General features: G+C 36.2%; 2 protein-coding genes across 2 annotated transcripts in view; one reads left to right on the top strand and one right to left on the bottom strand.

Annotated features, from left to right (window-relative positions):
* LOC118746469 overlaps positions 1 to 152 on the bottom strand; it is a 68,922-nt gene extending 68,770 nt beyond the window's left edge. The window contains exon 1 of the mRNA XM_036480318.1: positions 82 to 152. Coding sequence (XP_036336211.1) covers positions 82 to 152 — 71 coding nt within the window. The remainder of the gene's footprint in view (positions 1 to 81) is intronic.
* The window catches only part of LOC118745933, a gene marked incomplete in the record, with an annotated part of 417,943 nt that overhangs the window by 43,054 nt on the left and 359,804 nt on the right, over positions 1 to 15,085 (top strand).

Genomic DNA, 15,085 nt, shown 5'->3' with positions numbered 1-15,085 from the left:
GTTTTAGTTGCCACCAATTTTAGCATTATTATTGTTATTAGTGTTAGCAAAAGTGTTGGATAGCTGCTATTTTTATTATACCTTTTGGTTTGAGCCAGTGTTCGAATGAGGCTCTTGAGTTTGCGTTGGAAGTCAACCATGAAGTCATCCATCCTGAACTTATGTGAACTGACTTTCACTTTAATAAAATGCTATTTTTTTCTTGGCCCAGCTTCTACACTTCTATAACAACTTAAATCGCTCTATTGTTGTAATGGTATGCGTTCATGATTTTTTTTTTTTTTTTGGTTTTTCTTTTTCTACGAAATTTTATTTTCGAGATGCTCGCGTGCTTTTGATTTTCCTTCAGATGCTGCCTTCATCACCTTTACCTATTGTCGTCTTCATTGGCATCGGCTGAAGTGGCTTTGAACAGCAACGGCAATCGCAACAGCAATAAGCTCTTCTGCGCATACTTAGCCTCGTGGGACCCTCTCCCTACTTCCCAGTGCGCTGTGCTGCAAATCACTCACCTTCTGTATGCACATAGATACTCACTCGCATAGTTTGTTGCATTTCGCGTGGTCTCGTGTTCATAAATTAGGAGCACGTCTGTTTTGTGTAATTTATTTTCTTATTGTTTAATATGAATAAACAGGCGAACTGTGAAAAAGGAGGAGAAGTGAGTATTAAAAATAAAGCAAAATAAAAATTTTGTGCATGGCCGCACCTCCCACTCAACAAGAAAAAGCGGCAGCAACCTTGTCGCTCACCTTATTTCTACATAGTGGTAGGTACTCTCTTGAGTAACTGACGTGCACAGCGGTTGGTTGTGGCAACAATTGCATCAATAACAACAACACCAACTTCTTAGGCGCCGAAGCATTTGTTACACTTGTTATTGTGTTTCTTGCCACAATAACTGCTGTCGACTGCCCATTCCCTCCCCCAACGTCTTCCGCTGGTGTTTTCCTTCATCTGCAATGTTGGTTATTCTCGTTGCTGCTGTTTTTCGGTTTGTTTGGCTTGTTGGGCTATTGTCTTTGCATAGATACAATTTTCAGGTTTTTTGTTATGGCTGCTGATGGTAAAAAATCCACAAACTGATTTTTCATGCATTTTTAACAACATCTAAACGGTATTTACTTTTTTTTGTTGGTGGTTTAAGTGGCATCTGCTGAAAATCGTAGCATTGCAATCTTTATATAGCGCCGCGCGAACGGTCGCTAAGGTGCTGCAAATGTCGCTCGTTGTTGGTGGCATCGCCGCTACCATTGTGTTACAATTACTGTTCCTCAGCCATTGTTGTTGTCAGTACGCTCATTTGTTGGCAACAAGTAGCCAACAAGCTAAAAAGCAATATAAACACCAGAAATCAGCTTAAATAATAATAAATCACTGTTGGAAGTGCAGTTGCGCGGTGAAAAATACAAATACAAATATATTTACCTTTGCTCCATAAAGCGGTGCAAGTGCTAGAAACAGTACTTGCCCTGCAGTGAAAAGCAAAACCAGTCGGTAAAAGTACTAGTTCATTAACTAGTATGTGCTTTGAAGAATTTAAGCGTTCGGCCACTTCTGCCTATGAATTGCCAAAGCCAAAAATAAAACTCAATTAATGCCTTTTCTTACAAATATCGACTGTGGCGTCAGGTGAGGACTACCGGTGCTGGTTCTGAGATCGCTGACTCGAGACCGCTTGGAGGTGGTTAAGATATTTCAAATTAAATCAATGTTAGTCAATATAATTATTTAAATTTAAATATAAATAACAAATTTAAAAATCTAATTCCAATGCAGAGAAAACATATGGTCATATCGAAAGAAAAATTCTTGTGCCATAAAAAAAAAATAATTGGAATTTTTTTTTAACTAACTTTAAAAATTACAGTAAGAAAACTTAATAAAAAGTAAAAAAAAAATAAAAAAAATTAATACAAATAAATAAATAAATTCTACTGTGCCAGGAATTGAACCTTGGCCTTAGGATTACCACGTCAGTTATGCTTTTCACTGGGGATAAATTGGCAGACTATCCCATCAACTGGTATGATGCTACTAGTATTTGTATGGCATCGCCATGTTAAAAACACCAGTCGCTAACATCGAAAAATGATAGAACGTGAAATATTTGGGCTGAAACGCAATCTAGTAGGAGTCTACTACACAACTAAGTAGTAGCTTTCCCTGCAGGGTGTTTTTGAAGTCGCATTGCCGCTGTTGCAGTTGCTGGTCGTTCTGCTATTGTTGCTGTCGCTTATTGTTTGCCGTTGAAGGCTCGTTGCGGTGACAGTGATTGACATAAGACCTTGCCAAGCGCCGCCAACAACTCCAATCTCAGCGCCTTCATAAATTGTTTAAGTGATTTCAGGAACAGCTGCATCGTGGGCGAGATTTTTGATTTTTATTCCCACTGATCGGCTAAATTTCTAATTGCAAATGTAAAGAAAGTGGTTTTTTATTCATCATCATTGTAACACTAATATCAAAGTAGACAAGCTTTTTATTTTTACCAAAAATGCTATAGGCTTATTAAATAATTACATTCGTAAATATTTTGCTTGCGTAGTAACTTTAGGTATCAACACGGAACTAAACAGATTTGGTATCAGCTGAGGCCGTTTGTAAGCTGATTAATCCCTATCGTCAATGTGCTTATTACAAAGGGTCTTTTAAATCCTTGTCACAACCACTTTTTAGCGAATCAAATTTTTTGTGTTTCCTCTTCATTTTTATTAAGACAACTTACGAAATTTAAAGTTTAGCACAGCAAAACAAAATTTTTAATACGTATGTAGATACGTGGCGAATATATAAATAACGAAGCGATATTTTAGCATTCTTTGTCTATTTTCCGTTCAAATATTTAATGTTTTTAATTTTTGTGAAAATGTAGCACGTTATCTAACAAAAACCATGTAAGTCAAAATTTCAAACCTTGTAGAAAAATGAGCAACATTCGACAAAGGTTAATCAAAACCTTTGAGATTTTTAATTTGATTTCTTAGAAACAGGCTGAGTATGCAGTTTTATGGCCCCTTCAATTTTAGTAAAATGAGGTGCAAATCTTAAGTAGCTAGGACTTACCGTTGACTTTTGGAATTTTTTTGTGGAAAGTGTTGCTCATTTTCTCCATACAAAAAAATTTTCCAACATACTTTGTATGGAGGAAATGCGCAAACAAATTATTTTCCAAAAATGAACGGTAAATCCTAGCTACTTCAAACTTGCACTTTATTATACTTAAATTTAAAAATTAAAAAGTTTAAAATTTTGATCAATATGTATTAAAAATCCTGTCCTATCTCAGCTGAAAATACATTGAAAATGTGCTCATTTAGGAAGTTTTTTTAGCCGAATTCTGAGATTGGCTGTTCTTCAACCAAATTCTAAGATAAGGCGTTCTTCAATAGAGTTCTGGAATAGGGCTGTCGAGATGTGTCGATATTTTCAATCCGAAAAACCGAACATAAACATTTAATTAGAAAACAAATTCAAAATTTTAATTCCTTTTTCAGCTGTTTTTTATTTTATTTTATTTTTTTTTTTGGAAAACTACAAGGTGAATTCATATAAGGTGGTAGCGGTAATACAAAAACAAAAGCTACATTTGTGTTTTATTTTCGCTTTCGGTACACAAATGACAAATTTCAGCTATTCTTCACTCAAGGAGAAAGAGGGAACGAAAATTCTAACACTATTACTTTGGCACTGGCTCATAAGTAGTTTTGACATATGTGTACCGCAGAGAATTAAAGCAGCTGTTCTAGCCACACCACCTTCTATGAATTCGCCTTAGGAAATTATACAAATTAAATTGAGCACAAACCAGAAGCAAAGCCAACTTAAATCACCAACATTGAAAAGTGTCAAAATGAAAATAAAAGAGCTCTATCTCAAGCAAAAATCTCTGGAAAGACAACACTTGTGAGTAATTATATAATGGTGTCAACAAAGTCCACTGTTGCTTGTTATTGCTCTGTGACTGGCAGATGCAGAGAGATCGCAGGTCACCAATAACAGGAACGTTTCGAATCGGTGGATATCAAAGTAAAATTAAATAGTTTAATTGTTAAAAAGTTAAAAAGGAAATGTCCGTGCCGAAGCCGCGGACCACTGCGAACGATTTGTTCGGTATTAATTAATGGGGATTTCTTTTCTCGAAATAATGTTGCCCGTTTTCCTCAGCCCTTCCACAGGCTTGCGTGTTTATTGCCCTAGGACTAAGCGAAAGTGCAAAACTTTCTACTATATAGCAAAATGAAAGACGAAAATTAACCTAATGCAAATGCTACAATATAAGAAAGCAATAGAAATGGTGCGGTAATGCCTGGATTTTACGTTTCATCTTTAAGCGTAAAGAAATGTCGCAGAAGGATGCAATAAATACTAGGCTTCCCTCATGTTGGCATGATGCACCCCACACTGTGAAGAATAACATGACACCTGCCACGGCAAGAGGGCAATAATAGGTTAAAATGTTTAGCGAGAATTTTTCTACTCAAATTGTATTTCATATACACGAACATTTTATTTAGCTCAGACTAATACTTTAAACGTTATTTTAAATTTTTGGACACAAATATGCACCACTAAAAAATTTTTACCTCCTTGAGGCTTTTGATGTGCTCACCCGACACGATTTCTGCAAAGGAATTTAAGTGCGATCACAAATATTGCTTGTGTAAAAGCGTAAATTTAAACGTTTTTTAGAAATTTCAATAGTTTGATGAATACCACCAATAATATTGTTCTAGAATACAATCCCAAAAAAAAAACGTTAAAAAAATATATATTTTTGATTTTGCTTCTTATGCATTGCTCTTCACATACCGCAACCGCAACAACGTATTACTAATACAAACTGGGAAAATAAATCAGAATCCAGATCAATAATCGACTATTAAAAATACAGAAAGTTTACATTTTTCTCACTACACACACATGTATGTATATTAGACTGCATCAAAATCTTTCTATTTTAGGACTTTCTCCGAAATATTTTGGAAAAATAAATATTGAGATTAACGTGAGCTGAATCGATGTGAAAATACCTAAAAAAAAATAGTTTTTTGTAAATAAAAACAGTTTTTTTTTTGCAAAAAATCACCTTAGATGACAAAACAGTTTAAGCTTAAAAAATTTGCATAAAAATATTTAAAAAAAAAGTTTTCAACGGAATCGCAATAATGAAATTTTTTATGTCGTTTTTGAACTTTTTTCAAAGACTGGTTTAAAAAAATGTCAATAACTGAGCCTAAACTTCACTGATTTAGACTTATGAGGAATAATTGGAAAGGAATTTTCTCACCCTTTTTATTTCTTTGCATATAAGCTCAATCAAAGCATACAAGAGAAAGGCAAGAAGAACGAGCCTCAATCCATGTTGAATTAAGATGTGTTGGTAGTTTTTTACAAAGAAATAAAAATGGTGAGAAAATACCTTTCCACTGATACCTCACAAATCTATATCGGTATGGTTTTGGCCTAGTTAATGCAAATTTTTCTTAAACAAATCTTTGAAAAAAGTTAAAAAAACAGCACCAAAAATCTCATTATTATAATTCCGTTGAAAAAGTTGTTGAACATTTTTATGTAGATTTTTAAAGCTTAAACTGTTTTGTCCTCTGAGGGGATTTTAACCAAAAAATTCTTTATGAAACTATTTTATTATTATTTTGGAGGTATTTTCCAGTCGGTCCAGCTCACGTAAAACCTAATATTTTTCAGGAATATTTTGGTGGTCTTAAATATAATAAATTTTGTAATCCCGGCGGAAAACCGCCGGTCTAATGTATATGTATATTTACAATGGAATCAATACGCTGAAATAAAAGTGGCATTGTAGAGCTTATATTCTCAACTAAGGAATGTTTTTCACCCCAACAACTTCCAAATGTGCAATTAGAAGTTTAAAAAATTATATCGTCGGTGATACTGTAAAACGTTCTATGTCACTTATTACCTCTGGTGCTTAATTAATCTGTTATCTGTATCTGATGGATCCTGGCAATCGTTCATCTTCATTAGCCAAAGGTAGACAGTTTTTCCATTCGTTTATTAGGATGTAACGATTTGCAGATGCATTCCGGTGCAAATAAGATACCAGCTAAATGTCAAAGGTACTAATAGACATAGACCGTTTTGCAGTATCAGCAGACGATATATTGGCTAATGACAGTATAAACTCAAAAAATTAAAATAGAAAAACTCTTGTAAGCGCGAATGTACATTAGAGTGGTTCAAAATAATAAAGTCGGAATTTTAATGCCGCCACCCCCTAGGATTGTTCTGAACCGAAAATAAATATACCCCTATTTTTTATTTTGAAATCAAAAAATATTTAGGGAGTGCTCACAGCGCTCAAATTTTTCCATGTATTTTATATGGGGAAAAAACAAATTTTCGTAAAAATGGCATAAAACTCTTGAAAATCAATATTTTTCATTCGTAAAACTGTGGTTCTCTTCAGGAGACTTCAAGTATTGATATCCAATTGTTTATTTAACTATTTTTTATGATTAAAGACTTTTTATTGGTCCCCCATTGCATTTGCAAGGACCCATAAAATATAGTCACCATGAAAAAATTGTTAAAGGAACAATTGGGTATTATTACCGGGAATCTCCTGAAGATAAGCAAAGTTTTCCGATCGAAAAATATTGATTTTCAAGAATTCTACACTATTTCTACGAAAAGTTGTTTTTTCCCCATATAAAATACATTGAAAACTTTGAGGGCTTTGAGCACACCCTAATTTTTTTTTATTTCAAAATAAAAAAATAGGAGTATAATTTTTTTTGGTATAGAATAATCCTAGGGGCCGGCGGCATTAAAAATGCGACCTTATTTTTTTACATACATTTTTGGTCCACTTTAATGTACATACATATAATTTTAATGTTAAACTAAAGTCCCATACCTATTTCTAATTATTTTCATCAAAATCTGGTTTCTTTTTTCTCTTAAATTAATAAGAGTAGTCGAGTAGTTGTGTTAGTTTACTACTTCTATTTGACAAAAAAAAAACACAACGCTGCAGCGACTTGTGGCAAAATATACATGCCTGCATATACACATGTGCTTACTTATTGTATATAAATCTATGAACAAAAAACATAAACATCTAAATTTCCATCGTATCGCCTAGTGCACTTTAGACTCCCATCAATCTATCGTCTACATTAAGTACATCAAATTCATTCAGTTAAATATATTGATTGCCAATCGACGCGCCAAGTAGCTGCAATTGCCAAGGAGTTGCAAAAAGACCAAGTATATAAAATCTTTAACCGCAAACACAGCTCTTAAAGATTTCTAATGATACGAATGGTGGTAGAGCTTTCAGCCAAAAAGTCGAAAGCATTCAACAACAACAACAGCAGCAGTTTTGCAATAATCGTATTTGGCCGCAACCTTCACTCCTCGGCACTCACTTAAGCGTAGGCGCTCGTGTACCTGCAGCAATCACATCACAGCTATGCAGTTGTTGGTGCTGTTGGAGCAGCTTCTCATAATTTTCCTCAGAAATAAGTTTTTCGCTGTATCCTCTGCGTCCACTGTTTCTTTCCTTGTTGCATGTCTCCCAAACTCCTTTGTTGCCTCTAACCTTTGATTTGTTGCCGCATACCACACGTACTTCCAGCGCCATTGCCGCCCCACCGCTGCAGCATGCCATTTGGCGTCTTCGCCTGTTGTCTGCCAAGTTCACAATGCAACTGCTGTGCCATGACGACTGCATGCTGGTAGCTTAGTCGCTGTTAGGACCTGCATAGTCATGCCACACACTAAAGTCTTGGCAACGGCAGGCAGCAATGGCGGCATTGTCTGCGGATTATGATCGCGTCTTTGGGGAATTGCGGACTGCTGTTTCTCACATAAGTCTTCCGACGTGCTGCATTCACAGATGAATGCTTAAACAAAGATTTTCGGGGTATTATTGTCTGGCGCTTCTTCTTCTTGCCCTTCTTGACTGGCGCGCACTTTTTGTATGTTGGGAATCCGCATGCTTTCGCTTGCGTGCTCCCCACGAACAAACCATTGCTGTCTTTTACCTTTCGCAATATTTTGTTTGCTTGAATTTTCAGTTTTACTTAAAGTTGTTTCTCTTTCAAAATGCTCGTACATCTCATTACTCTGCCTCAATTCAGTTGTATACCTCGTTAGTCATCTGTAAAATTTATGTACGCATTTTTTCAAGTTCATACCCTTATACTTATATATGAATGTACATGCAGGTGTATTAGACTGTGTCGTTGTCCGTCACAAAAAAAACATGTTGGAAAAATTTCATGGCTATATCTTTTTCATGATTCAACAATGAAAGACTTTTTAAGTACGATTCTGTCACGCTCTAGTTTTATTAGCTGCGCTCCCACATTACTAACGTAAGTATCGTTGAGTTTACGAGGAGACGAAATTTTCCTAAATGACGAATGGTATTATATGTCGGCATTCGTGGAGAAACGTATTGCGTCTTCTAAGTAGTTGTAAATTGAAGCGTTCAATGGTTCCTGTAAATGAGTCAACAAAGGTATTGTAACGGCCTTCTCAAGTCTCTTTAAATCTTAGTTCGCCAACCGACTTAAAGCCCCGAAAGATAGAAATTGTTTTCTGCATCACAGGGATGCTTTTGACTGACAGGACGCACATAACATGGCGAGGCGGCACATTGAAAACGTCGCCGCAAACAAAATGGTTCATTTTGATTGGTTAAAAGTCAGCTGGTTTGAATTCCTTCCATACATCGTTGCCAATGTGGCGCCTTCTATTCAAAATCACAGAGTTAACTTCGATGTCAGTCAAAAGCATCCCTGTGACGTAGGAAAGAATTTTTATCTGGCGCGGTATTTGTAAGCTTTTTTATTCAAAATCTGACACCCATAAAATTTTCGTTTCTCAAAATTCAATATTATTTATGCACATTAAACTAACCAAATAAAATAACAACAAGTACAAAAAGTACCAGGTGCAATAACTTTACAAGTAGCTAGTTATATCGCGATTTTTCAATGTTCGTCACCCTGCCCGCGCTTAAGTCTGATTGTGTCGATTAGACAGGATTTTCTTCGAACCAAACGAAGCCAATCTCCCTAGGTAAACTAGCTCGACTTTCGCCTCTCCCGTTTCAGATTACTATATACGATACACCACGTCATTTAGCCTTTTAATCACCTTGTATGGACCTTCCCAAGATGATTGAAGTATAGGAGAAATCCCTTTCTTCCTTTGCGGATTATAAAGAAGTACAGTATATTTTGCTTTGCTGCCTCTATGCTTAAGTGCACATTTAAGATACCTACCCCAAAATGCGCATCAAAAGCATTATTTTTAACATTTATAAGGAAACTGCTCCGATAGATGCGACTAGTATCAATTATCAATGAAAGTATTACGTTTACCTGCACTGGTCTTACAATTACCTAATTTTACAACCTTTTATTTATTTTGCTCATCTCGCGGAACAACGAAAATGGCTATCAATTTATATAGATAATTAGATAACATTCGGTAAAAGTTTCGCTTGCAGTAATTTCTACATGGTAAGTGCTCCGCCAATATTTGGTTTCATAGAGATTCGGATACCTTCCTCATTGAAGTAGTAAAGAAAATTCGCTTAAGTGCCTTTTTCGGTTACGTGCACAAGTTTTTCGTGCAAAGAAGGATGTGCAGCTAAGCAAAATATACTGTACTAAGTCATCTTCCTTAAAACCCTCATAGTTCATAGCACAAAGAAATCGATCCTTCATCTTATCACTCATTAGCTGGGTATGTTGCCTCACATGATGGTGTAACTTATCCTTGTCATTCTGCAGCGTTTTCCAATTACTACCTTCGTCCATTGTGGGGGAGCACCTCTTCCGAATACCAAATGACACGACAGCTTTAAATCATTTCCAAAATTGTCCTAGCCGGCGATTGGCCAGTAGCTCAATGTACAGCTGAGCGATAGGCCAAGAGGAACATTTGGATGTGTTTATCCCAATTTCGTTGGCACTTTCCCAACACCTTTCGCAAGTGTTCCTCCAGAGTGCGGTTGAACCTTTCAACTATTCTATCCGATTGCGTGAGCAAGGGTGTTGTCCGCGTTTTTCAAATTCCCAACAAGCAACACATCTCTCTGAACACAGCGGACTGAATATAACTCAGTAGGGACTCCAAACCGAGCAACCCAGTTCTTCACAAAAACCTTAGCAATGGTTTTGGCCTCCTGGTTTGGTACACCGTAGACTTCCGGCCACTTACCAAAGTCCATAACAACGAGCACATATTTGGTGCCTGAGTCACTTATCTGAAACGGACCTGCCTCATCATTGGCCACTCGCTTAAATGGTGCACCCACGTTGTATTGCCGTAATCATCGACGGCTTCTGGTTTTCGGACCTTTAAAGCTCAGTTAGTCTAGACTTAATTTCCGTAACTTAACTTTACTTAATATTTTGGCCAACCTGTTATATGAGAAACTATGTTGGCGGTTAGTTAAAACTTAACTTACCGTAAGAAATTTAAGAACCTGTAGATTTTAGGTTTTTAAGTTACGGTCTTACGGAAATTGAGAGCGGTGAGAGAATCAGGCTTAACAGACTCTCGTTTTTGTATTTCTTAAAAATAAATGAAAGCAAAAATTTTTGTTTGCATGATTTTTTTTGATGTGGCTTTCAAAGCGGCGAACTGTTCAACAGCTGAAAAAGAAAATACAAAAACAAAATATTTCCGCTCTTGGCTTAAGTTGATGTGTTGAGTAATCATTGATGATTTCTTACGGTAAGTTAAATTAAGTTAAGTCTAGAATAACTGAGCTTTTAGCTGCAAGTGACCACACTTTGGTCCATTGTGGAATTCCTCCAACACGGATGTAATTCTGGATTTTGGAACTATGATCAAGTTGCGAGCATGATTTCCGTCATCGCTTTCCCATATGCGATGCAGAACTCCCTCAATTATTTTAAGGCTATTCCACTGCACTTCCTCAAGTCAGAATCGTTCAATTGACTTCTTCTATTGCATTGATCTCCCACTCGTTATCGGGCTGCAATTGCATTAATCTGATATCAACTATTCCCTCTGATCTCCTGATTTTCGAACAATGCTTACACTCTATAGCACAGGGTAGTCAAGAGTAGTGCATCATACTATGTTCAATCTCGAGGTCGTAATTTTTCAGCTTTTCAGTCCACCGAGCAACTTGTCCTTCCGTCTGCTTAAACCGGAGCAGCCATCTAAATGCTGCGCGGTCTCTTCTCAATTGAAATCGTTGCCCATAGATATATTTGTGAATATGTTTTACGCACTCAACTACATCAGTTCCCGCATATGCCAAAAGCGCTATACGCTCGATCTCTGTTGCGTACTCTTGCAGTGTCTTAATTATCTTCTAGGAAACGATTCGTCAGTTCCATCTGAAACATTTGTTGCCTGCGGCCACGGCCGTAACGCCTCTCTATTGCTGCCATTAGGGCGCCATAGTTACCCCGGTCGATTTCTGGAACTGTCTGCAGTACTTCGGCTGCAAAACCCTTAAGCGAGACAACCAATGCAGCGACTTTGTCTGCAGAACCCCAATGGTTTCTTGTTGCTCTTGTTTCGAAATGGAGTTTAAATATTGGAAAAGATACAGTGCCATCGAGCTTTTATTTTGAAAGCGCCAGTTAAAATATTCGGGCGATTTTGTTGTAGTTCACAGAGGCGAGCCTTCATTGCATCTACTACGGTCTCAATGCCTCCCATATTCTCCTGTTATTGCGTAATTTTTAGATTCTGCGTTTCCAGTTGCGACGTTTCTTGTGTCTTCTGTGCTTCGAATTGGGATAACACCTGTGCTATACGGGTATCCTGTTTTTCCAGCTGCGAATTCACCTGCGACGACAACTCCGATGATATTTGAGAAGACAGTTGTCGCATCTGCGACGATGTTTGTGATATTGCAGTCATTATCAAATTCATGTATAAACCTTTTTATGGACCTGGAGCCTCTGTCCTACCTTCCACTTTATTCGATAGCTCCTCAATTTCTAGCTGGAACACATATTCGTCCACACTGATATCCTCTGCCCCCTTAGGCTCGCGCAGTCGTGCAGCATACATATGTATAAGCAAATTGCATTAATACGGCAGTTCGATTTTGTTAATGGTGCAGTGGTATTGAAAACCAGCGAGTATTTTGACATTACTTAACGATTTAGTTCGCATTCTTATCTAAGTCGTTCGGTAGCTGCATGTCCTTTTCATTCCTCATAAGCTCGTCCTGCACGAATTGCCAATTGCGACTGTGGTAGTAGCGATCGAACTATAATCGCTAATGAAACGTAAGCGCCAAATATTCTTATTTGTTTTTTTTTTTATCAAAACTTTATAAGTTTTTCTACAAACGAATAACTTTTTCATGTCCAGCAACTGTAAACTGCCAAGCAAAAAAAACAGCTCAAAGTTGAAACAGTTGAGTTAAGCGTGGTCTGGCGTACACAACTTAGGTACATAAATAAAGACATTTATACATTTATTTTTAATAAAAATCAGGGATTATATTCGGTTTAGTTTTAAAATTGATTTTCAAATTTCGCTATCTTCTTAGAAAGTGCGATTTAGTGGGAAGACTCTTTTCCTCCTGCTTCCAAAAAACATCCCTATGGGTGGGAGTGTCAAATTTTAGAGAAAGATCTACTAACAAAACCTTTAATAATATAACCATGCATCTTCCTTTTTTTAATTAAAAAAAAGTCCGACACTTGTTATTTATGCATATACAGTTATCAGGGGAAAACAAAATCATACGAAATGACGTTCAAAAAATGGAAAATACATTTTCTTCTATCAAAATTTATTTACACTGCCGGCAAAAAGTAGTGGCTGCTTTTTTACAATATATGCAAAAATTTTTATAGTAATATTTTGCCACCAATATTTTTTTCATTCTACAACAAAAAAAAAATAAAAAAAAACCTTACCTTACTAAACCTTGTGCAAAATTCGCGAAAACTCAGCAACATGGAAATTTTCAACTTTTTAATCAGATTTTTTAGAGTTTTTTTTGAGTATGCAGATTTGTAGCCCAGTCAATTTTATTGTACTAAAGTAGAAGTTCTAAGTAGTAGAATTACCGTCATTTTGGCATTTTTTTTCTCTTAGTCTCTCCCATACAAAAAAAATCGAAAATACTTTATATGGAAAAAATTCAAAACACCTTCAACAAAAAAAAAAATCCTCAAAAATCAATGCGATTTGTAACTAACTCCGATTTGGAATTTTTTATGCTACAAATCTGCATACTAAAGCAAATTCGAAAAATCTGATTAAAAAGTTGAAAATTTGCATAAAGTTTAGAAATAATTTGTTTGTTTTTTTTTTTTGTTGTAGAGTGAACCCTATTTTTATAAAAAGTTAGCGGAAAAAATATTTGAAATGGAAATTTGTGCATATATTGTGCAAAATTCGCTGTCCCAAGACTTTTATCCGGCAGTGTACTTTTTCAAGAAAAAGTACTTTTTCAAGCAACTGAAATAATAAAAATATTTTTCAAATTTTTCTTCACAGATGCATATGTTGTAAGCAAGGCGATCAGTTGCTTTCAAGACGAATTGTGCCGATTGTCAAAATGATGTGTTTGTTGTGCATTTTAGGTGTTCTGTTGTTAGTGTAGTTTTGCCCAGTGTACGAAAATAAACTATATTGTACGTTACTATTTTGTTTCGTTTATTACTTCAACAGTTCGGTACAATACGAAACAAAACGGCTGAGTTCACTTTGGCGATAGTACACTACAGTAGTTTAGTAGTTACAGACGAAACAAAAAACGAAATGAATCGTGCAGGGAAAATATATTTATGTATGTACATATATGCAATAACCAAATACAAAACGAATGGCTGCAATGAAAAAAAAAAATAAAAATGTTTTTTAATTGAATTGGAAATGAAAATTTACAGAAAAAATTATTTTTCACGTAATTGAAATGTTTGCATACATATAAAACGTATCCTATGGTACAATTGTCACAAACGAAAAGCAAACGTTTCTCGTTGGGGAAAGTGACAGTGAATCTTACAATTTGTTTCTGACTATTTACAAAACTGTACAAAACCACAAATGATATGATGATCGATGAGCAAATGGGAATTGTTTTGTACAGTTTATTTTCGTACCCTGGTTTTGCCACTATCACGGTGTATGAATTCGGCTTGATACTAAGCTTAGACAATTAAATAAAGCAAAAAATAAAAATTAAAAATTTAATAGGCTACTAGGTTTGGGCACACTTCCCTCCCGGTGGAAGTGTGTTAGCTTCATATACGATTTTTTAAACTAACCTAACCATCAATTATAAGATACTCCCGTTGGCACCTACTGAGTTGAATCCGTTAACAAGGGATCGTAAGACTTTTATATTTCTTTCGACAATCTAGATCACTTGCTAAAACTCCACCATGATATAATGACTATCCTGGGTCTCCGATCATTAGATTTCAGCAGAAGCATGAAATTCTTCCAAATATTTTTTGAATATAAATATCTTTGAAAACAAGCCTTTTGCTAATCACGTATTACTTCACAGTTAAGCATTGATGTCGATTGCATTTCTAAAGTACCATATTTCATATGTTGTCACATATACTTAAGTTATGTTCCCACAAGTGCTCTTGTTCCAACAATGCACCTTTCACACTTCTTAATTCCGTACCCTGCGCGGTCCATTCACATATGTGTGTATGGATATCTGCCGTTCACATTGTTGCCACATGCAACAAGTACGCACAACGCGCAACGCAATCGGAGCTTACCTGAGCGTGTGACGCGCCGTGACTATCGAGGTATGCCAATTGCTGTCCGCCATAGCCGCCAAATTCTACAACCAACGCCACAATTCGCGTCACTTGCCATGACAGCACGTCGTGTCATAAAACCAAAGAATTTATTGCCAACTGAGATTGCGCAACTTCCTTTTAGTAACTTAGCAGCCAAGTGAGCCGACTAGCTGCAGCATATTCTTGATGCCGTACGAAAACCACTGAGATTTGCAAGTGTACAATTGCACGAGCTGAAATACTTACATATGTACATAGTTTCATATCTGGAACCTAACGGAGGCTGTGTGCTGGCCAATGCGTGCGAA

The sequence above is a fragment of the Rhagoletis pomonella genome, unplaced genomic scaffold, assembly GCF_013731165.1.
Source record: "Rhagoletis pomonella isolate Grant_MI unplaced genomic scaffold, Rhpom_1.0 Rhpom_scaffold_00010, whole genome shotgun sequence".
In the NCBI taxonomy this organism is placed as follows: domain Eukaryota; kingdom Metazoa; phylum Arthropoda; class Insecta; order Diptera; family Tephritidae; genus Rhagoletis; species Rhagoletis pomonella.
Note: the sequence above shows the minus strand (reverse complement) of the source record. Positions and strands in the feature narration are given on the sequence as shown.